We start from the raw sequence: 25,422 nt of genomic DNA, 5'->3' as shown, positions 1-25,422 counted from the left end.
CTAGAAATTATGTAAAATAATTTAAATACTAATTATGTAATGATAAATGTAGTAAGCTGGACTTCTTTCTAAGCCCTTTGTTCAGTCTCGTTTATTGTGCTCATCAGACGTCTTCTTTGGTGCTCGTGGTGTCACAACAGAAACTGAGAATCGGACAAAGCTAAAATTGTGTAGCATTTCATACCGACAAAAGTTTAAACATGAATGTTTGCGTGTGTGATCTAAGCAGCTAACCGTCGTTAACTCCAGCAGGTTTTATACGTCCGCAGATCTGTGATAAAAATGAGCCGCATGGTAACGACACTGAGCCTCTAATTGAAACAGGCCTTTATTTCTGTAAAAGGGTCGAGGCTTTTATTTGAAGATTTACTGGATATGATTTGTTATGAAAGAAACATTCGTTAACAACCGTTTCGGGATGAAACATCAGTTACACGTGCGCATGGATATTTGGGGATACTTATGGTTCCACAGTGAAAAGAGCGGCCGGTGTTGAATTTGAAAACTCGGCCTTTGTGCTTCGTTATTTTTTGATTAGGAGTCTTTCGTGTGAGAGATTTTCTTCCACAACAAAGTCTTGAGGTTGTTCAGGATTAACGAGTGCTCGATCTCCATCTGCTCTGTCGTCCCTTTCAGTGCGATGCAGGCGTACAGCTGCTTCTCCAGCTCCTCCCTCACGTCGGACGGCGCTCCTCTCAGAGTATAGTCCTTGAGCGCCTCGCAGGCTTTGGCGAGGTTCGGCCTGGTGACCTCTGTGGTGCAGCGGTGCTTGGTGAGGTCGCAGGAAGTGAGGCAGTCTGCGCCGTAGAGACAGTCCTCGTCCACGTCGCAGCGCTGCTGCCTGATGCTTTCTTGGAAGATGGCTTCGGGGACGATGTACCGCGCATCCATGACCTTCAGGTCGTGGCGGTCGTTGTAGCCGAAGCTGGTGGCGCTCACGTCGCACATGAGGAAGCTGCCAAACGTGCCGTGGAAAACGTCCTCGACCAGTTCGAGCAGTCCGATGGAGATCTTGGCCTTGTGCGGCCAGGAGGGGGTGAACCACTGGTCCATGCTGCGGCGCAGACCGGCAGGGATCCACACCTCGATGATCCAGGGGAGGCTGATCCCGTACAGCGGCGAGTACGGCACCTTCTCCATCACGTACAGGTCCCCGCAGAAGCCCAGCAGCCGGGGCGTGTGCTCTCGGTCCTGCAGGACCAGCGCCAGCAGGAACTCGTTGAGCTGCAGCAGAGCCCACGTGGAGCGCGCCTCCGGCAGCGAGATGTGGCCGTCCTTGTTGGCGTCCGTTATAGACAACACCTGCGTCGCCAGGTCCGCGAGGTTAGCCTGATCCCCGACTTTAGCCTGCAAAGAAAAACCAAAGCCTTTAAGTCAGACTCTGTGTTCAGTTTAAGTTAACTTGGAGTTTAACCCTTTGAAACCTTTTTGGTTTGATTTCTTGGAAAAACGTGGAAAAAAGGCAACAAGCAACTTAACAAGACATGACACGACAGTTCGTACGAAATTAGTATAAAGTTACAAGAAGATTACCTGAAAATAAGAAACTTAAAAACAAAAGAAATTAAGAAAATTACCTCTGAAATTTTATTATTTTATTTTACTTAGTTATGTTGACGATGGACACGGAAAGATATGATTAGTCTGTGAATTTATTGAATTAATTGTGAACATCTCCGTGGTGAATGTTTTATGTTTTCTTTATGTTGAATAAATAAAAACTGAAAAAAACTAGAAACTGCCTAAAAATTAGATTAAAAAACCCTAAAATAAATAAACAATTTCTCAGTTTTGAGATCAATAAAGTATATCTATCTATCTATCTGTCAAACAAAGAAATTACTTCCAAAAACAGCTTCAAAATATTAATTATGTGACATAATTTTAAATATACGATTACGATGATAATAGTTTTCTTGAAATTTCTTCCCTAACTTTTAAAAAAAATATTTTTCTACATCTCGTAATCTGCTTGCGATATGCAGAACATTTCGTGCCAAGTTGCTCACTGCGTTTTCCGCCAACATTTCCAGAGAAGTCAAACAAAGTTAACCCTCAAACCTCCCCGCGGAGCTGCAGAGGTTTGAGGGTTTTCTGACCTTTAGGTGGCTGACGATCATCTCTCTGAACTTCTCCACAGACGTTCCCTTTGTGGGCTTGTTGAAGGCCGCGGCCTCCTTCCTGGGCTCCATCTCACTTCCCAAATCGTAATGAGGAGCCTCCTCCATCTGGCACTTAATGACTCCCTCCAGGTCTCCCCAGCTCCCAGAGTACACCTGAAAGCAGCAGCGCAGGCCTGAGGTGCAGCTGGATGAACAACAAGCAGCCTGGAGAGCAGAGCTGGACTGAACCAGCACTCACCTGGCTGTTGGGTTTGGCGCTGAAGCACTTCCCCAGGTAAAGTGTGTCTTTCTCACACAGGCTGCTGCAGGCCGAGCCGTCGATCACCCCCTTTCTGTATTTGTCACACTGAAAAATACAAAGGAAACATGAATAAACTGAAGGAAACTGGAGAAAGATCATGCACAGGGTTCGTGAAAAACCTTATGTCTTTATTGGTGATTTTAAAAGAAATATTATATTATATATATATTTCTGTGGTTTGGATGGTGTGTTATGTCAAATTGGGGCTTTGCATGTGTTGCAAAATCAGTTTAAATCGGAACAAAATTTAAAAAAATAATAATAATTGCAAAAATGTATTCTGTAAAAATCGGCAAAAATTGAAAAGAAAAAAGGCCAACATTTTTTTCAGAAAAACATGCAAATCACGCCAAATTTTTACAGAAAAAATAAATGGCAAAATGTTTTCTTTAAAAAAAAGAGGCGTTTTTTAAGTTTAAAAAAGGCCTCCTTTAAAAAAAAAAAAAAATCCAAACATCTTCTTTAAAAATCACCAAAATTATTTAAAAAAACCCCCAAAATTGCCAAAATGTTTTCTTTAAAAAAAACCAACACAAATTCTTAATAAAAAAAAAAGCCAAAATTGTTGAAAGAAACATGGAGGTATGTTTTCTGCCTTGATGCATATATGTGAAATAAAATACTCACTATCGAATTTTTGCAGTCGTGCCCTCGACACAGCTCCGTGTAGGACGAGTACTCTACGTACACGATCCAGCTCCCCACAAACACCGCCAGCCACGAGAAGAACAGGTACTTCATGTGCAGGTAGGAAAATTTGGCCTGTTGGAAGCAAAATATACAAAGATTTTTATCGCTTTTTAGTCCAAAACTAAATAGTCTCAGGCATGCAATCTTTAAAAGCTTCTCAGAAGCACCAGCAGAAGCTTCTGCTGCTCCTGCAGTGTTTATATGTATGATAACCTTTGCATCTGTTTAATGAGACTTTACTGCTTAAACGGAAGGAAAAATTTCCTCCAATCTTTAAGCTTTAGATTTCCGACTTTACTCACCATCTGACTTTGGAGACAATTCACTTTTCTGCAAGAGTGTGTATTTTATAATTATCATAATTACAGATTTTATGCAGCCTTTTTTGACATATGTATAAAGGAATGCCAGAATTGATATTGCAGTTTTACTGGGTAAACTTTTGAGTAAACTTGAGTAAACTTTTTGATTTTACAATAATAATAAAAATATAATGATATATAATAATAATATGATATATATAATAATAATAATAATTTATTATTTTTTAAATAATTTTTTAAAAATTATTTAAAAATTTTTTTTTTCAAGTTGTTGATTAGATTTTTAAATTTAATTAATTTTACTTTTTGCCTCACCTACAGTTTTTGTCACATTAAACTTCGTTATGTGCACCTTTAATTGTTTTTTATGTAGGAGCGTGTTGTAGTTTCTCAGATGATAATACTGTGATTCACTGTGTTTGTATGATGTTAAATGCCAATAAAATATGGTGAGCAATCACTTTTTAGAAAATAAAAGCTTGAAAATGTCACAAAAGCTGTTGAAGTTTCAGTGCGATGAGCTCATATATAATGTTTCAGCGGTACTTCAGAGCTGATTCTTAGTCATTAGATGATCTGCAGTCAGCGAGGATGCTTCAGTGCATTAAACTGTCTCGGGCGATCTGAGGCCAGCCTGATAAAATGGCATATATCATAATGGAGATTAATGAGAGGATGAGAGTCACGCTCTGTTGTTCATCAGTCTCTTCTTTCATGTGGAGATCACACAGCGTGACCTTACCGTGAACATTTTTCATGCATCGCACCGACCTTTGTGTGAACCTGAATATTCTTAGACGCAGTGTTAAGTCTGGGCACTTTGAAGTGAGAAGCAAGTGTTGCACAGTCTGACTCCACATGCATTTCTCTTTGATTCACACAACTTTTTGGCTCTCAGGTCTTCAGCATTAACAGTTATAGCCAAACAGGAGCACCTGATCTGCAGTACAGGCCACGCCCCCGTCACACCTGGTGGTGATTCAGCATGAAGGTGAGCAGAAACTATCAGGAGGCCTTCAACACATTAAAACACTCAAAAAACATAAAAAACAGTGAGCAGAGCTGCAGCTAATCAAAATATTACAAACCACAATTATACACATAAATAAACCAGATTTCTGTTAAAAATGTTTGTTTTTTCTCACTGAGGTCCATGAGCTGACAGACGGCGAATCCCTCTGAAAACATCCAGATTTCCTCCTTTTGTGGTAAGTGTAACCTCCTCAATCCAAATTTATTTTAGGGTAAAAAGTGTGATTAAATTCAAGAAAATGTGCTGCTACAGGGTAATTCATGCTTTTGAGTTTAATAGTACTTGTTTGTTCAGCGATACAGAGTTTTTTTTTTGTGCTGTCCTATTCTGAGGACTTGCACGGTGCAGTACTGGGAAATAACAAAACCCCAAATATGGTGTCAGAAATGTTTTTAAGATAAAATCACCACACTAATATGGATATTATGGCAAAGGTTGGATATTAATCATCAGCTGAGAACATGCAGCAGCAATAGCATTTATTTCAATCAATCTATTAATCAGACTGAATTTATATAGCGCATTAAAACACACACACACACACACAGACGGGTAGAAAAGCGAGACTTTGTATTTAAGTGAAGAACTAAAATAAGGGAACTCATTAAAACTGTGAACTGAGGAAACACCAGAGGCAGATGAGACCTGAAGATAAAAAGATAAAAAGAAATAAATATTCATAATAAATAAATAAATACACACATACATAAATTACTCTCAATAGTGGATAAAAGGAAAATGAAAGGATAACAAAGTAACAAAGTAAAACGTAAGTCGAGTCGTGTGATTCGAGTCCCCTGAGAGACAAAACTGAAGTATTAGCTGAAGGTGAAGTTTTATCTAAATGAGACAAACTACATGGAAAGAGTCACACTTTCTCTGTCTCGCGTCTTTATTTGTCAATAATGACAGTGGACACTGTTCGCGCTCAGTCTGTCGACCGTACGATAACATTTAAAATAAACATGAGACTCGACAGTCTAAAAGTCATTAAAGCAATCTCTGAATGAATGTTTACGTCATTTGGCCAGTTAGCAGAATACAAATGAGCGACACGCTGAGTTGTATCATCATTAATGAAATTGCCTCTAAAGAGGTGCTCGGTAATTAACAGTAAATGCTGTTTGTGATCTGGCACGGCGGCCGCGGAGCATTTCGCGCCAGGCTCATTACCTTGTTTTTTGATTTTCTTTCTAATACCCCAGCTGATAAACACGGTCTGCCCGGATCAATAATGGCATTGTTCCAGCTGCAGTACATTAGTGAAAAAATAATGAGTTTTTAGCAGTCCTGATATTAATGGTCGTTGCACTCGGTGCTCGACAGTGATGGACTCGCCCTGCCTCCACCCTCTGCCCCCTTTCAGCTCCAATTTTATTTATTGCCACGAGTCTCTTTATCTCCCCCCTCCTCCCCCTTTGTCTCTCTGTCACACTCTGTGCTCCGTCTTCCTCCAGGATCGCTCTGACCCAACTTTACAGTTTAACAGAAAACTGCTCGTCGGTCACTCCGCTCTTTTCCCAAACACCCTACCTAATTTAAAAAAAAAAGCAAACTTGGAAGCACAAGATGTGAGGGGTTTGTTTTCAGTATCGACAGAGATCATATTTGTATCTGTCTCTAAATGGATTTTGCATCCATTTCCTGCTTTTGACACCCCAGATAATGCCGAAATCAGCTCTCAGATGGACTATGTGTCACTCTGTAATCTCATTTCTCTCCATGCAGTGGCCTTTAATCTCATGTTCATCTATATTTCCTCTTGTTCTGAGGAGAAAATGCATCAGTATTTTTCTGCCATCACCAGCAGGACAGTAGCTCCCGCTGAGGACACCAAGGTTGTGTGTGTGTGTGGTTTTTTTTTTTAACTAATTTAAGAGTTTAATAACCTGCTGAGTTTACACTCTGTAGTTACACAGGACTGAATTTGAAGGCGTATTCTGATAATATTGTGGCTTTAAACCTAAATAGCTAAGTGGTCCTAGCTAAGCCCCTAATGTCCTAAAATCCTAGAAATTCCATAAAATCCTAGAAATGTCCTAAAATCAGAGAAATGTCCTAATATCCTAGAAAAATCCTTAGATTCAAAAAATGTCCTAAAAACGATAGAAACATCCTAAAATTGGAGAAATTTCACAAAATCCTACAAATGTCCTCACACCCTACAAACATCCTAAAATTGTGAAACGCCCTAAAATCCTAGAAACTTCTTAAAATCTGAGAAATGACCAAAATCCGAGACACGTCCTAAAATCTGAGAAATGTCCTAAAATCCTGGAAATATCCTAATAATCCTGGAACTCTCCTAAAATCAGAGAAATGTCCTTAAATTCTAGGAATGTCCTGAAATCTTGGAAATCTCTTAAAATCCCCCAGATATGTAGGGGCCTCCTGTAACTTTGCAAAAGTGGCCCCAAACCAAATCAAGTTGAGTATCACCGTCAGGTTTCAGTTCTGCAGACTCACCACTAGATGTCCCTAAATCGCACATGCTGTACCTTTAAATCACTCTCCGACTGCTGACTCTGCTGCCAATAAAACGATTTCCAATGACAGCCGCTTCTATAATGTTCATACAAATCATCTTACAAACACCAAACTGAACCCATGAACGCTCCAATCATCAATGACAAGCTCTTTAACTCGTGCTATTTAAATATGATTTCTGCTGCTTTATTCATCGATTGGTTTACTTACAAATCTGAGCGAGCCGGCCCGCAGCAAACGTACCGGCACTGACCACACAAGTAAGCGCTGCCCGTACCTCCTATCGATTTTCCCGTAGGTGAAATGCATCAACAGCAGAAGCATTATGGAAATAACACTCTACGGGGAGACAAATGTATGGTTCCTGAATCGATAAAATTGTGGCTTTCGTTTCTGCTCTGGCCGATGCGTTTCTGTCTCTGGGATTATGTATTGACCCTTTGTGAAGGGAGAGAGTTACACAAACACGGCTAATGAGGTGATATCGATTGTGGCTGCTGTGACAGCTATTAATTAGAGACGGACTGGGAGCTGCGGCCATGTGCTGAGGTGGGCGGAAAGAAACGCTCTGCCTTGATCTGGTTGAGCTGCTTCCTCTGCACCCGCCCACGGCCCTGTTAGAGCGCCTGTGTGTTCAAACTGTTTTAACCCTGAACGTTCGGTGAAATGACACAAAGAGCGAATACTGGACGGTTCTACCTGATTTTGAGCCACTGAGGCAGCATAGAGGAGATTAAAGCTGATCAAGAGCGGCACATTTCTGCTCTGACACTTGGTTTTTGCAGCCTGCTCACCATTCATCCATTATGTATGATTATAAAGCGGTCTCTCAGAGGCTGCCGGTTAATGGGCTGCTGCTCCGAGCCGAGAAAGACATGAAAACACAGAAACAAAAGAGCGCAAACAGGATGTGTTCATCAAGAGGCGCCTGATATCTGACAAATATAACACAGCAGTGATACTCAACTTATGGCCATCGGGCCAAATCTGGCGCCAAAAATGTTTTCTAATTTACAGGAAAAATTAAGTGACCCATACTGTGAATTATTTGTGTACTTTTGGTATACATAAGGTGCATAAAACAGCGTCAATATAGAGCTTGTTCAAAAACAAAACAACAAAATAACACCCGACAGAAGTCCAAGATAAGCCCCTTATGTCCCAAAATCCTAGAAATATCTGGAAATCCTAAAAACATCCCACAGTCCTACAAATGCTAAAGTCTAAGAAATGTCCTTAAAATCATAAAAATGTCCTGAAATTCTAAAAATGTTCTAAAATCCTGGAAATGTCATAAAAATCAAAGAATTGTCCTTAAATCCACGACATAATCATCAAATCCAACAAACATCCAAAAATCCTAGAAATGTCCTAAATCTGACAAAAGTCCCTAAAATCCAAGAAAAGTCCTAAAATCCCAGAAACTTCCAAAAATTCTAGAAATGTCCTAAATCATGCAAGTGTCATAAAATCCCAGAAATGTCGTAAAACCTTACTTTCAGCTAAGCCCCTCATGTCTTTAAATCCCGGAAAGCCTTGAAATCGGACAAATGTCCTAAAATCTCAGAATTGTCCTTAATCCTAGAGATGTCCTTAAATCCTGCAAACGTCATAAAATCCTTAAAATGTCCTAAAATCCTAGAAACATGTCTGTGACTACTGCCACTGGCCCCTGGCCTCCTTTTATTTGGCTCAAGTGGCCTCAAAGCTGCTGCTCAGTTTGTTCATCACCTCAGAGTTTTATGCACCAGCATCCGTCCAACACGCCGCTTCACTTCAGAGACTCTGTCTGCACACACACACACACACACACACACACACACACACACACACACACACACACACACACACACACACACACACACACACACACACACACACACACACACACACACACACACACACTACAAAGATCTGACTCATCACAGTCCAGACAGCAGGCAACCCCCCACCACAACCTCCACCCCCCAACACACACTCAAAGCACGCATTTCCGAGCTGACTCAATCCTGCGACATTAACGTGTGAACTTCATCAGCTGTTCTCTCGACGCTGTGAGTCCAACATCAGGAGCATCGCGTTCACGCTAAAAACAGCAGACACGTGTTCGCAGGTACTGCAGCTTCCTGTCAGTGAGAGCCCCTCCCACATCTGAACCAACAGGTGTAATGTCCACGTGTCGGTAATATGAACGTGTGTCGGTAATGTGAACGTGTGTCGATAATGTGAACGTGTGTCGGTAATGTGAACGTGTGTCGGTAATGTGAACGTGTCGGTAATGTGAACGTGTTGGTAATGTGAACGTGTCGGTAATGTGAACGTGTTGGTAATGTGAACGTGTCGGTAATGTGAACGTGTCGGTAATGTGAACGTGTGTCGATAATGTGAACGTGTTGGTAATGTGAACGTGTCGGTAATGTGAACGTGTCGGTAATGTGAACGTGTGTCGGTAATGTGAACGTGTGTCAGTAATGTGAACGTGTGTCGATAATGTGAACGTGTCGGTAATGTGAACGTGTCGATAATGTGAACGTGTCGGTAATGTGAACGTGTCGATAATGTGAACGTGTCGATAATGTGAACGTGTGTCGGTAATGTGAACGTGTGTCGGTAATGAGTGATGAAGAGGCTTACCACTTTTTTGTTGTTGTATTAATTAATATGCTAAAGACATATCTAGGGTTTTAGGACTTTTATTGGATTTCAGGACATTTCTAGGATTTTGGGACATTTCTCAGATTTTAGTGAAATTCTAGGATTTTAGAGCATTTTATTGCATTCATAGGATTTTAGGACGTTTCTAGGATTTTAGGACGTTTCTAGGATTTTAGGATGTTTCTTAGATTTTAGGACGTTTCCAGGACTTTAGGATGTTTCTCGGATTCTAAGGCATTCCTAGGATTTTGGGTCATCTTTAGGATATGAGACATTTTTGGGGTTTCTTGGACAGTTCTAGGGTTTTAGGACATTTCTCAGGTTTATGCTACATTTCCAGGATTTTAGGAAACAATAAAGACTTTAGGATACTATATTCGATTTCTGCCAATATCCTCTAAAATCCTGCACACCTTAATCCTACCATTAAATATGTTTTGTTAAATGTAAAATACAGGGAGATTACCAAAAAAAAAAATAGTAATAGTCTGTAACATAAATACAGAAAATCTGTGAGAAAAATTACAACTAGGAACCTTTGAATATAAATTTAAAAAATCCCTTCACATGGATTGGTAATTTGTTAAAATGTTGAATTGCACTCAGAAATGAACATCTTCAGCGATATCCGAGCTCTTAAGTCGCTGTACAGCATCATCTTTACTGATGGACACTAAATTTGATTAAATTAGCACTACAAGCTTTTACACACGTTACCTGTAAACTGTGTGTTTGAACTCAGCAGTATGAAAGCTGGAAGAGACAAAATGATCTTTTTTATCACCTGTGAAGCTAAATAAGCAGGAAAGTTTTGCTCCATCAAACATGTTTGTTTGTTTTTGCAACATCTCCTACGTGACTGAAAACCAGAATCTGCACAGGACCTAAAATTTCCATCTGAAACAGGACTTGTCAGGTTTTGTATTTCGGCGGAAATAGCTTCTCTCCGAGGATCGTTGAATGACACTTCTTAAGTTGTCACTGGAAGGCTGAGGTGGCCTAGAAAACTGAGCGGTGCTGGTGGCTGTCCCTGGAGACTGCCTGTTTCTCCCTCCGTTCGCTGCACTTGACAGGTTTTGTCTCTGACATGCAAGGACACGGGAAGGAAGCGCACGGCAAAAACAGCAAATGGCCGAATGTCTCAAAGATGAATAAATTCCCTGAATACTTAGTCACAGTCGTGGGATGGTGCAGGGAGGCTCTTTTTCACTTCACGGGGAATGTGTTCACGTCGACTTTCTATTAATGATCTAACAGTGGAATCGTAAATGTGGGTCCCTGAGACCTCGAGGTGTCCTTGAGGGGCTTCCCCGGCAGAGTTTAATTTTATTTATGAGGAAAGCCACCGTGGACTTCACCTAATTTCACTCACATCAGACTGTTACATAATGTTCCTCAACATCTTCCAAGATTAGGATAACCAGGGCAGCAGCACGTCAGATGCAGGTCTGTGATTAAATATTTACCTGCATGACATGAAATCATGTTTAATTCAACAGAATAATGAAGCGTTTCATGTTCTGGTGAGTTCAGGTAATGTGGGACATGTACACATTATAGAAATATATATTTAAAATATGTTACATCATATTTTGGTGATTTTTTAGCACTTTTTTAAAGGTGATTTCCTTGTTTTTTTTCTTAAACTCTCATTTTTTTGTGCTAATTTTCTTGTAACCTTTTGCAAATTTCTGCTAAATTTTAGGTTATTTATTCTCATTAGGTCCCTTATTTCCTACTCCCCATGTTTTATTTTTTGTTTTTTTAAGAAATCAAGATAATCAACACAGGTTTTAAGGGGTTGATAGAAATTAATTTACCCAAAAATAAATTTAAAAATATATGCAATGGACGAATTATAAACACATGGTAGCTCTAACTTTAGAGTTAAAGGTGTGACATTCACTTAGTAGCAAAAAAGTCTGTTTTCTAAGCATGACTGTCCCACTTTACCAAACAAGCTGTCCCACATTACCACAGCCTGCTGCCTGAGGGAGGCATGGTTTGTTTGGGGTTGTGTAGCTTCTAAAAAAATCTAATTTCATTCCAATTAAAAATGTTAATAAGTCCTAAAATGATCTATAGAAACATTTTTTTTAAAAAGTCTACTGAGGCATAAACCAACAAGTGTTCCACATTACTTAATTTGACTGTATAGAAACAGTAAATGACTTATGTAATTTGGGGTGATAATAAAGTTTTGCAGCCTCTTTTGAATGCATGACTGTACCAGCTACAGATGTAGCCTATCATGGACGTGGTTGCTACAGCAACGGGGATCAGGAGGACGGTTGATTCCCGTCGAGCCGTCGAGCATCAAGTGACTTTATGATTCAGTCTGCAAAAAAAACAACAGCCTAAAAAAGCACAGCCTGCAAATAGCCGCCACTGCACGTGCAACATGAAGGTCATATGATAAAGTAGAACAAAGCTGTAATAATAATAATAAATATAAAAATCAGTGGCGTCGTCGCTTTTATCTGCCGGTAACATCTCCAGATCAGCATGCACAGAGCCGGTGTGATTCTCAGTTGGGCAGCAGCGCGCAGAGGGATTTCCCAGCATCTTACCTGGATGTACAGAGGCTTTCTGAAGAGCCCCCATGGAAACAGACCTCTCGCCATGGCAGATGAAGAACATCTCACAAAAGCTGTTGGAGGGAGAAATTCTGCGCACACTTCACACGGTGTCAGGAAACGCCTCTCGGACTGAAACCCTGGAAATGCTCCAGATGTAAAACATGACTGATCGGCGGCAGCAGCGGCGGCGGCAGCGGCGGGGATGCGCGTCTGGACGCGGCGGGGCGGCAGACTGAGCTGCGCCCGTCGACTGCAGCGAAGTCAGACTCACGCTGGACGGGATCACTTGTGGGGCGTTTCGACCAATTAGAGAGGAGGACGGTGACAGTTTGTAACCGTCAGTGGTTCATGTATAATACATGCACACTACAGGGTTTCTCAAAAAAAAAAAAAAAAAGAGATAGAGTTAGGTTAGGTTTAGTTGAGTTTATTTAAGAAGGGACAGTAAAAACTAATAAATACACAAGGCATAAAGCAAATAAGCCAATAGGATCATTTTCCATCTGCAGTCTCTTAGCTAAGCTGTTGCATGGTTCTTCTGAAAAAACAACAAAGAAAAATAAAATAGGGCATGCAGTAAAAAGACTTCAATCAGCAAAAGATACAAAACAGAACAAACAACCTTAAAAAGGGGAAGATAGTTTTGCTTGGTTTTGAGTAGGTCGCAGACAGTTTGGCTTTGTTTTGACTAGAGATGATAACAGTTAATTAAGCGATTGATCAGTTGTTAAGAATTTAATTGACTAAGGCACCGGCGGAGAATGAGAGCGGAGTGGACATTCGGAGACACCAGCAGAGACACCGGTGGAGAATGCGAGTGGAGCGGACATTCGGAGACACCAGCAGAGACACCGGTGGAGAATGCGAGTGGAGCGGACATTTGGAGACACCGGCGAAGACACGGGCAGAGACTGAGAGCGGAGGGGACATTTGGAGACACCAGCGGAGAATGAGAGCTGAGTGGACACCAGCGGAGACATAGGCAGAGACTGAGAGCGGTGCGGCCATTCGGAGATACCGTTGGACAATGATAGCAGAGCGGATCAGTCAGCATCAGTAACTCATCCCCGACTTTGCCCCTCCAGCGTGTGGCGCTCTCTGCGACCTCCTATATCTCCTCTGCCAAGGTTCACCCTGGACAGAATACTTCCTCCTTGTTCACTGATGATCTAAATAAGTCACTAAATGTTTCTCCTGTTGCGTTTTTTTAAAACAGCGCCGCTGAGAGGGCCCGAAAGCTGCTAAAAAGTGACAAAGTCGGCATGTTAGTGGTCCTCTCCTCCCGTCACCCTGGGATCTTAGATCGTCTTGTTCGTTTGTTTTTGGATGTGGAAATGTTATTGTATTGCATAAAATCCGTAACAGTGTCCCCTACACTACAGTGAAAACACCGACCGACGGAAAATCTGGTCAATGGCGGGGAAAGAGTTAAAAAGAAAAAGAAACAATGGGTTAAACCCTGCTGCTGACTGATGACATGTTGTGGACTGATGGAGCAGCAGCAGTTTGACACGCAGCATAATGTAGTGTGTGTAGGACTGGAGGAGTGAAACCATGGCAACACATTATCGGTACGACGTCATTAGTCCCATTATCGGACCGATAATTATCGTGCATCCCTACTTTATAACTCAGGAAAACTGTCCTCAGGAAAAACCTGACGTGTTTTAAAAACTGACACAAAAACAAACACTGCTTTGCGAGATGAGATGGGTCTTTGAGGCGTTCTTTGAGGACACGTGTCTCAGTTCAGAGGGGAGCAGGAGGAGAACGGAGAATAAGATGCTGTCAGCTTCAATGCACAGGAGGACAATGGACAATGACTCATTTTTATTTAAAGTTATAATATATTATTTACTATAATTTATAGAGTTCAGCCTACATCCTTTAAATGCATGTTTTCTTCTGTCATTGAAACTTAACAGTGAGGGTGCAGAGGGGACACGTGCAGAAGGGACAGGAGCAGAAGGGACAGGAGCAGAAGGGACAGGTGCAGAGGGGACAGGTGCAGAGAGGACAGGTGGAGAGGGAACAGGTGCAGAGGGGACAGGTGGAGAGGGGACAGGAGCAGAGGGGACAGGTGCAGAGGGGACAGGTGCAGAGAGGACAGGTGGAGAGGGTACAGGTGCAGAGAGGACATGTGCAGAGGGGACAGGTGGAGAGGATACAGGTGGAGAGGGGACAGGTGGAGAGGGGACAGGTGCAGAGGGGACAGGTGCAGAGAGGACAGGTGGAGAGGGGACAGGTGGAGAGGGTACAGGTGCAGAGAGGACATGTGCAGAGGGGACAGGTGCAGAGAGGACAGGTGGAGAGGGGACAGGTGGAGAGGGTACAGGTGCAGAGAGGACATGTGCAGAGGGGACAGGTGGAGAGGGGACAGGTGCAGAGAGGACAGGTGCAGAGAGGACATGTACAGAGGGGACAGGTGCAGAGAGGACATGTGCAGAGCGTCCTCCTCTATATGTGCTTAGAGATTTGCATATTAATGATCACATTAATATGAAATATAGGCGACACATATATGTTGCTTGTTTTATGTATACAGGGTTTATGGGTTTGCTCTAACTCCTTTAATGAATTCATTAACCCTTTGAAACCTGGAACGACATCACTTTTCTTGTGCTGTGTGACTGATTTTTAAAAAATTGGAAAAAGGGGCTATGAGCAACTTAACACAAATTTGCCTTGAAAAATGCAAGATTTCTAAATTTTATTTTATTTTATTTAAAATTATGTTACAGAATCATTATTATTTTTAAGCACTTTTTCCAGGTCATTTCTTTTTTTTTTTTTTTTACTTAACATACATCAAGTTTAAATGAGTTTTATTGCAGAGGTTGTAATTATGCTTTCCCAGTTTCATCCAAGATACATTGAAACCATTCTTATTTATCTTTTACTCTGGCATATTTAAATCTTGTATTTTCATACTGGTGTTAATCAAATAAACAATAGCATAAATAAAAATAATGAATTTATATGAAAAACATAAATATCTTAATATTTGTCAATAATTTCTGACTAAATCTACCTGCAGATTTCTAAAAATTCTTCTTCCTTCATTTTTTAAAAGGCCTCCATACTTATCGAGCTGTGGATGTGAGATCTCCGGCTGGCATCTTACAAATGAAGAGATGCGAGACTGTAAGACTGCGTCTCCTGTGGCTGCACCAACAAAAGGTAATGGGCACTCAGTTATACAGCACATTAGCGTGTGCATTATCATCCGTCACAGCAGACAACAGTCGAACTTTCTGTGATTGCATTTCAAGAAAAAAAAGAAAAGCACTAGCAAGTGTGAAAACACAAATGCAATTTGTCCTCACAGTTAGAAAAGACAGATTTGATTGCACAGGACTAAAGAAATTCAACAGAGCGGGCACGGCTGCGCTGTGATTCTGCACAGAGAGAACATTTAGAAAAGACAGGAACAAAGCTGGCATCAATGGCTGCGATATTGGATTTGCTGGCAGAGGAGCTGAGAGTTTGGAGGAGAGTTACAGGAGCCTAGAGGACACAAACTGGATGCAGATAAGGTATTTCCTGCGATTATGTAATGCCGATTACCTTGAGGCACTTTGAGTGGGCAGATAAAAAAATTCTATTTCCATACGAGAACAAACAAACAGCAACCTTGCTGTTGCAGAGACGAAGGCGGCGGCACCACTGGAGCGCTCAGAGAAGCTGGCAGAGAAACACTGAGACAGACGGGCTTCAGATGTCGTCCTCTTTGGTGCCTGATTTAGACCGGGAGAGATTATTATGCACACTGGGCGTCAAACAGCAACATTCTCTCAAATTTCTCTTTTATTTTCTTTTAATTTTAAACCATAGAAGAGAAGTCAACTCCGGATGCAGCAAATCTTCTTAACCATCCAAATCTGCTCTGAACCGGTGTGTTCAGTGCTGAATCCCACTGATCACGAGTCACCTGTGAGCACAGGTAACGCCCCCTAAACACCATATAAGGGCAGGTTTGGTGCCGTGTGCAAAGACTCACGAACAAGAGACAAGACAACAAAAATGTCGTCTGCAGTAGTGAAACTGAAGTAAATGTGATTTCAAATATTAAAAGTAAAAGTACACACGGAAAAAGGTTTAAACGCATTTAAAAAGTCAAAATAATCCAAATAATTAAAAGAAAAGCAGCAAATCATCATACATACACTTTATATGAGAAGCTGGTACCATGAAATGTTTTGTTTGCATGTAAAACAACTTACACGATAAAACTGTACTTGTATATTTTAATATATTTGGGTTTGTGTGTTCTTCTCTTCTGTTGTTCCCAAATGGTGGAACAAACTTCCAAACTCTGTGCGTACTGCTGAGTCCCTTTCTACTTTTAAGAGACAATTGAAAACTCTTGTTCCGAGAACACCACGGCACTTAACCTGACTTCTCCGCTTTGCCCTTTGGGGTAAATTAAGTCAGATGGTCCAAAACCCAGCACTTAATGATTATCTAGCACTGACAAAGTTGTGTGATGTTGACTGTCATCGTAAGTAATGATACTGAGATTGTTGAATCTCAGATGCTGAGATCGCTACTGGTTATTACTTTGGTTTCAAAAAAAAAAAAAGAGGGGCAGGCTGTGCGGCACTTCTTCTGCCACTAGACGGCAATACCTGTGACCAATCACACCTGAAGCACTTTTTGCACTTACTAAGGGTTTTTTTCCTTAAGTCTAAATTCTGGCTTGTGTTGTACGTCGCTTTGGATAAAAGCGTCTGCTAAATGAAATTGTAGAATTGTGTGCAAAAATCCTATTTTTTTAAAGAAGTTACTGCAGTGAAGTGAAAAGTAAATTATTTCCCTCTCAGGTGTAGTGGAGTAGAAGTAGAAAGTGGCATGAGATTATAATACTCAAGTAATGTAAAAGTAAGTAAAAGTAAATACTTAAGTAAAGGTACTTAGTTACATTCAGCACAGTAACTGAAATTACAGTAATTGGGATCAATGTACCAAGTATTGTAGTATCTCTTTAGCACTGAATTAAAGTATTACAATCATTGTAATCAGTCTAAAATATTATTTAAATTTAATTCAAAGATATTACTACATTTTTTTAAACATTCCTTAAATATAAAGTTTATTTTTCCTTGTGCTGGACAACAATTTGTGGACTATGAAATCAAATTGTTTTACCATATTACCACTCGTAAAATTTTCTCTTACCTACGAGAAAAGCAAAGATGAGAAAGACAAATCCTTGATATGAGCAAAAATAGGAGAGAATTTGTTGTTTTGTCGTTTCTTGTGTCTAACATCATGAAAACCGTCTTCACAAACAGCCTCAGATGAATGAACACAGAGACGTCTGCAGAGATGTCTCTGTCTAAATCCGGTTTACCTTTCATTAACCACAATAATCTGTGTTTAGCATTGCGGCCCACACCTGCTCATTACCTCGTCATCCCATTAACATCCATCACAACTTATTAAGTAACCATGGTAACCAACGACGGGACACATCTGTCTCTTAGCCCACCAGTTGGACATGTCTGATCTGGAACATTTTGCACCTGCGCAGTGATCATCATTAACAGAGATCACGAGGACGATCCTGGAGCAGGTGTGCAATTTTGAAAAAAGATATTAAAAAAAGTGAAATATTGTTTCATTAAATCTGCTTTGAGTCGTTATAAATATCTGAGGTTAGCCTCCCCCCTCATGGTGACACTCCTGTATTACAGTCAGTGCTCGATGAAGCACCTGAAGGCCACACTTGAGTACAGATTTCTTACCAGAAAATGACTTTTGTAGAAAATAAAGTAAAATATCAAGTATCAAAAGAATTTTTATGATATTAAACGTACTTATTACCATTACAAGTACATGCTAATAAAAAAGAAAGTGGTCAGAATTTTGGAAATTATTGTTTTTTTCCAAACATAAACAAACTTAAAAATTACACTTGAGGAAAAGCCTCTTTTACAACCTTTAACCCTTTAACACCTGGATCGACGTCAGCTTTCTTTCACACACTTTTAATGAAACCCGAGAAAATGAATACTATCTCTTTAAAAAACATGGGAGGAAAGATAACGAGCAAGTTAATGAGAAATTTCCCACAAACTGCATAAAAATTAGTAACCCAGCGGGCAGGGAACGTTCCCACAACATTGGTTTGTTATGGGTTTGTTATGTTAGTTTATGTTCAAAGAACATTTTAAGGATATTTATAATTTCAAATAATGTTCCTTTAAGGTTAAATGCTGACTTAGACATAACGTTTAACTGCAACAATCTGAGGATGTTTTGGTGACGTTGAGAGGTGACAGATCTTAAAATGTTCTGAGAACAAAGAAAGAACATTTTCAAAGCAACATTCAGAACATGTTATAGACACATACACACACACACACACACACACACACACACACACACACAAACCAAACATTTTTTAACGTTTTTATGGCGTTTATTGAGTGTTACCCGAACTTTAAGAAGAACATTCCGAAAACATCGCAAACACATTTCATTGTATCATTCACAGAACGTTTTTATAACAGAAAAATTGCTGGCTGGGTTGTCTGACACACACACACGCACACATGCACGCACACACACACACACACACACACACACACACACACACACACACACTAGCACACACACACACACGAAACTCTGCTCTTATATTCTGTGAATTATTCGGGTGTCTGCTTATTATAGCTTGTTTCCTGTTTTATTCTGAAGCTTGTTTCCTGTTTTATTCTGAAGGCCACTCTCCTCATGTATCATGACTCGTCTCGTTTTCCAGCTTTGTCTTTTTCTGGCCTTTTTTCACACACTGCTGCTCTGTCAGTCTCGTTTGTCCTTCTTTGTCTCGCGGTTGTCCCTGCACTCCTGTCTTTTATCAGTCTTGTTTGCTCTGTGTTAACCCACCACGTCCTCGTTGTCTTCACTGTCAGCCAGTCCCTGTGTGTCCCTCCCTGTGTCCTTGTCCAGCGGTGTCTTTTTTCTGTGATTAGTTTTCTGTGTGTGTCTTTCTCTCTGTCAGTTTGTGGTTTCGTGCTGTGTTTTCCTGCCTGTGTTTGCTTCCTATGCTCTCCACGTAGATTTGATTATTTAAAAGTCGACAGTTTCCTCCAAATATTTTACACACCACATATGGAAAGACAAATTTGTTTAGGGAGCAGCTTTTCTGAAAATATGCTGTTCTGCATAACAGATGGTGAGCTTCGCTTCGAGTGTGTTTTATGTAAATGTGATGACTAATGTTTTCATGATGAGTCTGTGGGATGAGACGGCGAAATATTATTTAGAGTGACCCTTTTATGTCCCACTTTCCTCCCTCTAATGTGATGGATTCAGGACACCAGAACTGAAGCAGATCTGTAAAAGCTTTATTTATACAGCACCTTTGAAACAGACTTTAAAGTGTTTCGACGAGCAAAGCTAAAGCAAAAAAAAAAACAAAAAGAAAATTGGATACTCTGAGGCAACAGAAGAACAGAACGCCAAACATAAGCAAGACAATATTATGGTAAAGATGAAATTAAACTTAAAGAACAAAAAATGCAGGATGCATAATGTCAGTATATATAAACATCAGTCTGAATAATTAATATCAAATATTCATTGATTATCAGAATTTAAATGCTTTAAATGCCAGGTTTTTGTCATGACGCCACTATGTTTTAGATGAAAAACAAACGAACACAAAAAAATGAATTATTTTCAAAATACTACATGCAAAGTTGATTTATTTTTTAATTATTATGATCACAGCCTGGGATGCGTCAGCGATCAGCAGCTACATTGATTGTGACAGTGCACCAAGTGGAAATAGCATGTATTTTCTCCATATGCCAAATTTGGTAAAAGAGACGTCATCAGGTAGAAAATATTCAAAATCTTAAGTCAAAAGTCCAGAATGACACCCAGAAATATTATAATATTATAGTTTTTATACTTTGATGGTTTTGGGATCAAAAACTGCAGTTTGAATGGGTTTCAACTGAACTTTTTTTAACAGTCTGAATGTAAACATTTAGTTTTCACAGTGTGTTTTAGACTTTTTGTCGGAGCCGAGTTAGAAATTACAAGATGTCATCTACCCTTGAACTAAATTTTTCGTTTGTAGTTCTCTAATCTTTAGGGACAACAACAAGTCTGAGGTTAATCTTCTGTTTAGGATTTATGTAACTTGTTTGATGTTTGAATAGCTGTGATTTTGGACCTCGCCTTGTCTGGTAGCAGGACACACTGCAGCGGCGGCGGCGGCGGCGGCGGTAATAGTGTGATGGTCAGGCCTCTGGATACTGAAGAGAAGGGTCAAATGTGATAAATGCTACATGCACTCTTTTGTCATGTGTACGAACAGAGATTTCTGCAAACAAGAGAGTCATTGTAGAGAAGTGCATGAAATGTCTGACACAGCAGCCTTTTATGGTTCGTGCCTAAAACTGGATCAGCCCGAAGGAAAAAGATCTCATATCGTTTTATAAATGTTTCTCCTTCTCTGTTTAAAAATGGCACTGCTTATGTGTTGAAATATGGAAACATGTGACTGAGGCTAAGGGATGATCTTATAATATCTGACTGTTTTGTAATAGAGCCACATAAGAACAGAGGCTCAGTTGGTGTGTGTGAAGAAAGCGAGATCGACTGATGAGAGCAGAGACACGTGGTTCTTCCTGATTCTCCTCAGATGTGACATCCAAAGTTTCATAAGATTCATGTTATGTTTTTAAAATGATGTTTGTGTCTCTGCGTGCAGGCAGCCTGGAGGAGGGAGGCGTAGACCGAGAGGGTCACGCTGCAGGAGCGACAAAAGAAGCCAAAGAAGCCCGGGAGGTGAGTGACCTTCATGCAGGCAAAAATAATAACACAGGAAGTCCAGAACTAAGAGCGTGGCGTTTGTGTATTTTATCACAAATCACGTATATCCAATCACTGCAGTCAGTAGCTTCTGTTTAGCTCTGCTTTGTACCAGAGAGGGGTGTGTGTGTGTGTGTGTGTGTGTGTGTGTGTGTGTGTGTGTGTTTGTGTTTGTGTTTGTGTGTGTGTGTGTGTGTGTGTGTGTGTGTGTGTGTGTGTGTGTGTGTGTGTGTGTGTGCAGAGAGGGACCTAAAGAAAAGACAGTCTTTGGACACCACAGTTTACATTTTCCAGTCTGCAGCATGAATGAATGAATGAGTAATTTATTTTGGTAACATGCACACATGCACATTACATTTCTCATGCATGAGAAACAGATTACTTAAATTTTCTCAATTACTAACCGAAAAAGGAAGAGGCTGAAGCCTAACTTTATTTTTGCCCATCCTAAACCAACCAAAGGAGAATAACAGCAACACCAAAGAAACAAATGACCGAATTACTAAAAAACCAACCAAAAAAAAACAACCATACTCTAAACTGTAGTCCTCTATATCAATATCTATATCAATATGATTGATTGATTGAGTGTCATGCACACATTGTGCCCAACCCCTTATGGGTTTATAAGACACCAAAACCGCCATTGCAGCAGTCAAATAATTCATCACATATCATTTATTACGAGGATAGAAAAATATATATTTTACATCTCAGTCTTAAAAACAAGATATTCTGCCTTTTTTCCAGAATCGAGCAAGAAAATTTGCAACAAAAAAAGTTCCCTTCCTGAAGCACAACTCAAGTTTTTTCTAATCATCCAACCAAAGGAAGTCAGCATAAACTCATGACATTTTAGTAAAAAGTACAATTCTCATGTCATCCATGAACAGGGCAACAAAACAAAAAAGGAACCTCATTCTCAGCATCACCGAGGTCACACAACATGAAGAGTGTGTCCTCCGGAGCGGCGTTAAACCTGCCGCTCTCCAGAGGACACACTCGTCCCTGAGCGTAACTGCACACAGCCATCTCTGCCCTTTCTTTAAATTAGACTTCACATAGAGCTCTACACTGTAACGATACACCGTCTCTATCTATATCTACGTACTGTTTCAACTCAGCACTGAGTCTAGTCCAAAATTTAACTCCCAAAACTGAAATACTTCTATATTTTACATTCGTTCTCACTTTACATGTTTCAAAATGAACAACCCTCTTAAATTATAATTTATTTCTCTTTATTAAAAAAATTGACACAGACCGAAAGGCTCAAAAAAGTATTTCCAATGTTTTTAAATACACAATGTCTCTAATTTTTTAAGATGTAGGAGCTTCTAAAAATAAATTTGTGGAATCATAATAGCCAGCTCAATGTAATATCTGAAGAGCTCTTTTCTGAAGTTTAATCATAGATTTGTTTTAAATGTATTTGCACAAATTTCAGCATAGTAAGACATTTATGGGATTACAAGCAACCTTTTCACTATACGCAGGCTGTGTTCTCTCTCTGTGCACTAAATCTTGACACCATAATTGCGAAACACAGCTGGGTGGCCGGTGGCGCCCCCCCTGCTGCTCCTCTGCTCCCACTGCAGCTCACAGCCAGTCACCAAAACCCCAAACCGTCCAGAGCTCCAGACTCACTGCGCGTCCGGAAAATGCCGCTTTGAAAGGGCCCTCTGTGAGATCACAGATGTACTAATTAGTTTTAGTAAAGAGACAAACGTTAGAGGCACAAGCTGTGCAGTAACTGTGAATAAACGGGTCTGTACAAACACTCGACAACGATGAAATCTTGCATAAACTGCTGCACTGGTCTCATTTGCTGGTCAGTGGGTCATCAAACATCCTGCAAACATAAAGAGATGTGAAAGAGATAACGTGCACTAATTGGTTTCAGATTATTCATGTTTTCGAAAGTTCTTCCTTAAGCTGTGAATAAAAATGATTTTATTGGTTTTAAACCATCCAAAGGAACGAGCTCGCTATGTTCTTAGAAATGTAGTTTCTGCAGAGTGAATTTAAAAATGATCAGTTTCGCTGCAGGGCTCTGTGAGGCCGGTCTTATGACTGTTCTGATTGTAATGGCGTGAACGGAGAACGGACTGTTTTCAGATGACTAGCAGACATGTGCTGAGGTTACAAGAAACTATAAAGAGACAATTATCCCCAGCGGTCCATTTCATTTTCAAACAAACCAGCGTTTCATGAGCTGCAGGAGGAAGAGGCGCTTCAGAGCGGAACATTATTGCACATCGGGCTTGGAGGTGTGAGTCTTATGCTCACTGAGGTTGTTGGCTGTCGTGTCGCTCGTTGCTGTGGTGCTGTTGTTGCTGTTTAGACTTAAGTAAGACTTGAGTAAAATGAGTAAATATAACAGTGAGCTGACTCAGAGGGAGCAGGATTTACTGAAAGTCCGCCGGGACAGCGACACCAAGGCCGCCGAACTTTCCAAAATGGAGAAGATGCTGCAGCAGACCAAGAACCTAATGGACAACAAGCCGGAGTCTGGTTCAGAGAGCATGGGCTACCAGGACAACATGGGTCAGTATCACAAATATTCTTATTTTAAAGGCTCCTGTGTGTTAAATCTGTGGCTGAGTTGTTTTCTGGATGCTCGTTGCAGTGGAGGACCTGGAGGAGAAGGTGCGCTCCAGCCGACGATACAGGAGAAACTCCCTCCATCACACACAGATGCTGGAGAGCCAGATGAAGACGGTGAAAGGTGAGCTGGACGGCACGCTGGACCACCTCCAGGAGCTGAGAAACAAACTGCGCCGCTCGCAGCAGAAAGCAGAGGAGAGAAAGGTTGCGATGGAGAAGCTGGCGGCGGGACTCAGGTGAAGGTTTCGACCTTTTTCAAGCTTCAATTCACCAACTGATCTGACACCCTGCATCCTGCCAACAGACGTGCAGAATTAACGGAAAAGACCGCACCCATAGGCCTACGTAGAAGAAAGAGACTTAAGCATCTTAACTCGAAGCCACTGTGTGGCATCCAGAGACTTAACGGAGAAGACTTTATTTGTGGTATTTCACACCCCGCCTCCAGCAGACACTTAAAGTAGCTTCCTTTTCTTCACAGTTTTCACGCTGCTCTTATTTATCCTTTAAAATGGGCTCAGTTTATTTCAAATTCATGGGAAGAGGGCAGCAAGCGGCTTAAAAACAAACACTGAAAACTAAACAAATAACAACCAGAATGAAAAAACAAATCTTGACATCAAGAAAGTGCAAAAAAAACTTTTCTTAATAATAATGAGAATTACAAATGTAGTTTTTTGGATATTTTTCCCTTTTGTTTTTTGATAACAGAAAAACTTCTGAAAACAGAAGTTTATTTTGAAAAGACACAATGCATCTAAAACCACTGTGCCAATTTGGGCTGTTTTTGACGAGAGACATCCATCTCTCTGTGTGACTGTTGTTACGGCCTGCGTCTACCAACCAACCAACAGAAATGCAGCATGAAATGACGCACTGATCAGCACAGCTCTGTAAAATGTTAGTAGATGCTAAGACTCCGAGCTAAGTTTAATTTCATGAATTATTACCTGTAAATAATAACATGTCAGTTGTCTTTTGTGATGTAAATCTGTAAATTCATTATCTTAGTCATCATAATTGTAATAAATTCTTAGCCACTGATTACTGTCATGTTGTATGAATTATTTCTTGGACAGTTATATCTAAATTTGTGTGTGGATATATCAAGAGAAGATGCATGTGATGAACCCTTTGAAACTAGAGCAAGTTGCTTGATTTCTTTGAAAAAAAAAAGGAAATTAGGAAATGAGCAACTTAAGAAGAAGTGACCCTAAAATTAGGAAGAAATTAGAAAAGAAGTTATGAGAAAATTACCTGAAAATTATCAAAAAAATCTTCACAAGAAAAAGGTAAAAACAAAGGAAATGCCATGGGAAAAGTGACTAAAAGTGAAATGCTCTTTAACAATGTTTTTGACAGGAATCAAACCAATTTTCTCTGGTTTCAAAATGTTTAATTGCTTGTCAAATGTGTTTTAATGCAGCACAAGAAAACGGTTGTTGAACCAGGTTTTAGCGGGTTCATATATTTGCAGCACTGACATACACTGATTTATCTTTTAAATGAACAGTTTGATAATTTGTTGTCAGAACTTCATGAATAAATCCACCTGAGATTTGAGCTTTAAGTGGTGTGTTACAGACTGGTCTGAAGATTCGGAGAAAAACACATTAGTGTGTCTTTTTTGTATATTTCTCCCCAGATGAGAGAGAAGTCAGTGTTTGGACCCCCTCTGGGATCAACAGCCTGATGCCTGTTACTGCGGTGAGTCATCTGAACGCTGTATCTGAGCCTCCCCTGTGGCTGAGACGTGATCGCTCTTAATTTAGCAGCACAGTTTGTTTCACACAGC

At 40.4% G+C, this 25,422-nt stretch overlaps 2 protein-coding genes across 2 annotated transcripts; one reads left to right on the top strand and one right to left on the bottom strand.

Annotated features, from left to right (window-relative positions):
* Nucleotides 1-310: 310 nt before the first annotated feature.
* Nucleotides 311-12,432, bottom strand: dipk1ab (divergent protein kinase domain 1Ab). Its single transcript, XM_042484176.2, has 5 exons — nucleotides 12,183-12,432; nucleotides 3,052-3,186; nucleotides 2,362-2,469; nucleotides 2,100-2,276; nucleotides 311-1,347 (listed from the first exon to the last, which is right to left on the bottom strand). The coding sequence occupies exons 1-5, from the start codon at nucleotides 12,234-12,236 to the stop codon at nucleotides 535-537; spliced, it is 1,287 nt and encodes a 428-aa protein (XP_042340110.1). The 5' UTR covers nucleotides 12,237-12,432; the 3' UTR covers nucleotides 311-534.
* Nucleotides 1,183-25,197, top strand: LOC121938383 (uncharacterized). Its single transcript, XM_088078136.1, has 9 exons — nucleotides 1,183-1,323; nucleotides 2,141-2,397; nucleotides 3,068-3,171; nucleotides 4,336-4,428; nucleotides 4,587-4,645; nucleotides 15,265-15,371; nucleotides 20,920-20,996; nucleotides 21,771-23,567; nucleotides 23,650-25,197. Exons 8-9 carry the CDS (start codon nucleotides 23,387-23,389, stop codon nucleotides 23,865-23,867), a joined length of 399 nt encoding a protein of 132 aa, XP_087934262.1. The 5' UTR covers nucleotides 1,183-1,323; nucleotides 2,141-2,397; nucleotides 3,068-3,171; nucleotides 4,336-4,428; nucleotides 4,587-4,645; nucleotides 15,265-15,371; nucleotides 20,920-20,996; nucleotides 21,771-23,386; the 3' UTR covers nucleotides 23,868-25,197.
* Nucleotides 25,198-25,422: the final 225 nt, after the last annotated feature.

This window comes from Plectropomus leopardus, chromosome 5 (assembly GCF_026936395.1).
Source record: "Plectropomus leopardus strain MGB_pleo_1.0 chromosome 5, ASM2693639v1, whole genome shotgun sequence".
NCBI classification, from domain to species: Eukaryota; Metazoa; Chordata; class Actinopteri; order Perciformes; family Serranidae; genus Plectropomus; species Plectropomus leopardus.
Note: the sequence above shows the minus strand (reverse complement) of the source record. Positions and strands in the feature narration are given on the sequence as shown.

What these genes read in the sequence shown, in the direction of transcription:
- LOC121938383 (XM_088078136.1), top strand. Translation starts at nt 23,387, where the DNA reads ATGAGTAAATATAACAGTGAGCTGACTCAGAGGGAGCAGGATTTACTG. An exon ending in GGGCTACCAGGACAACATGG is followed by an intron (nt 23,568 to 23,649) that starts GTCAGTATCACA and finishes TGCTCGTTGCAG; the next exon opens with TGGAGGACCTGGAGGAGAAG.
- dipk1ab (XM_042484176.2), bottom strand. Translation starts at nt 12,236, where the DNA reads ATGGCGAGAGGTCTGTTTCCATGGGGGCTCTTCAGAAAGCCTCTGTAC. An exon ending in GAAAGCCTCTGTACATCCAG is followed by an intron (nt 3,187 to 12,182) that starts GTAAGATGCTGG and finishes TGCTTCCAACAG; the next exon opens with GCCAAATTTTCCTACCTGCA. An exon ending in GCGCCAAACCCAACAGCCAG is followed by an intron (nt 2,277 to 2,361) that starts GTGAGTGCTGGT and finishes TGCTGCTTTCAG; the next exon opens with GTGTACTCTGGGAGCTGGGG.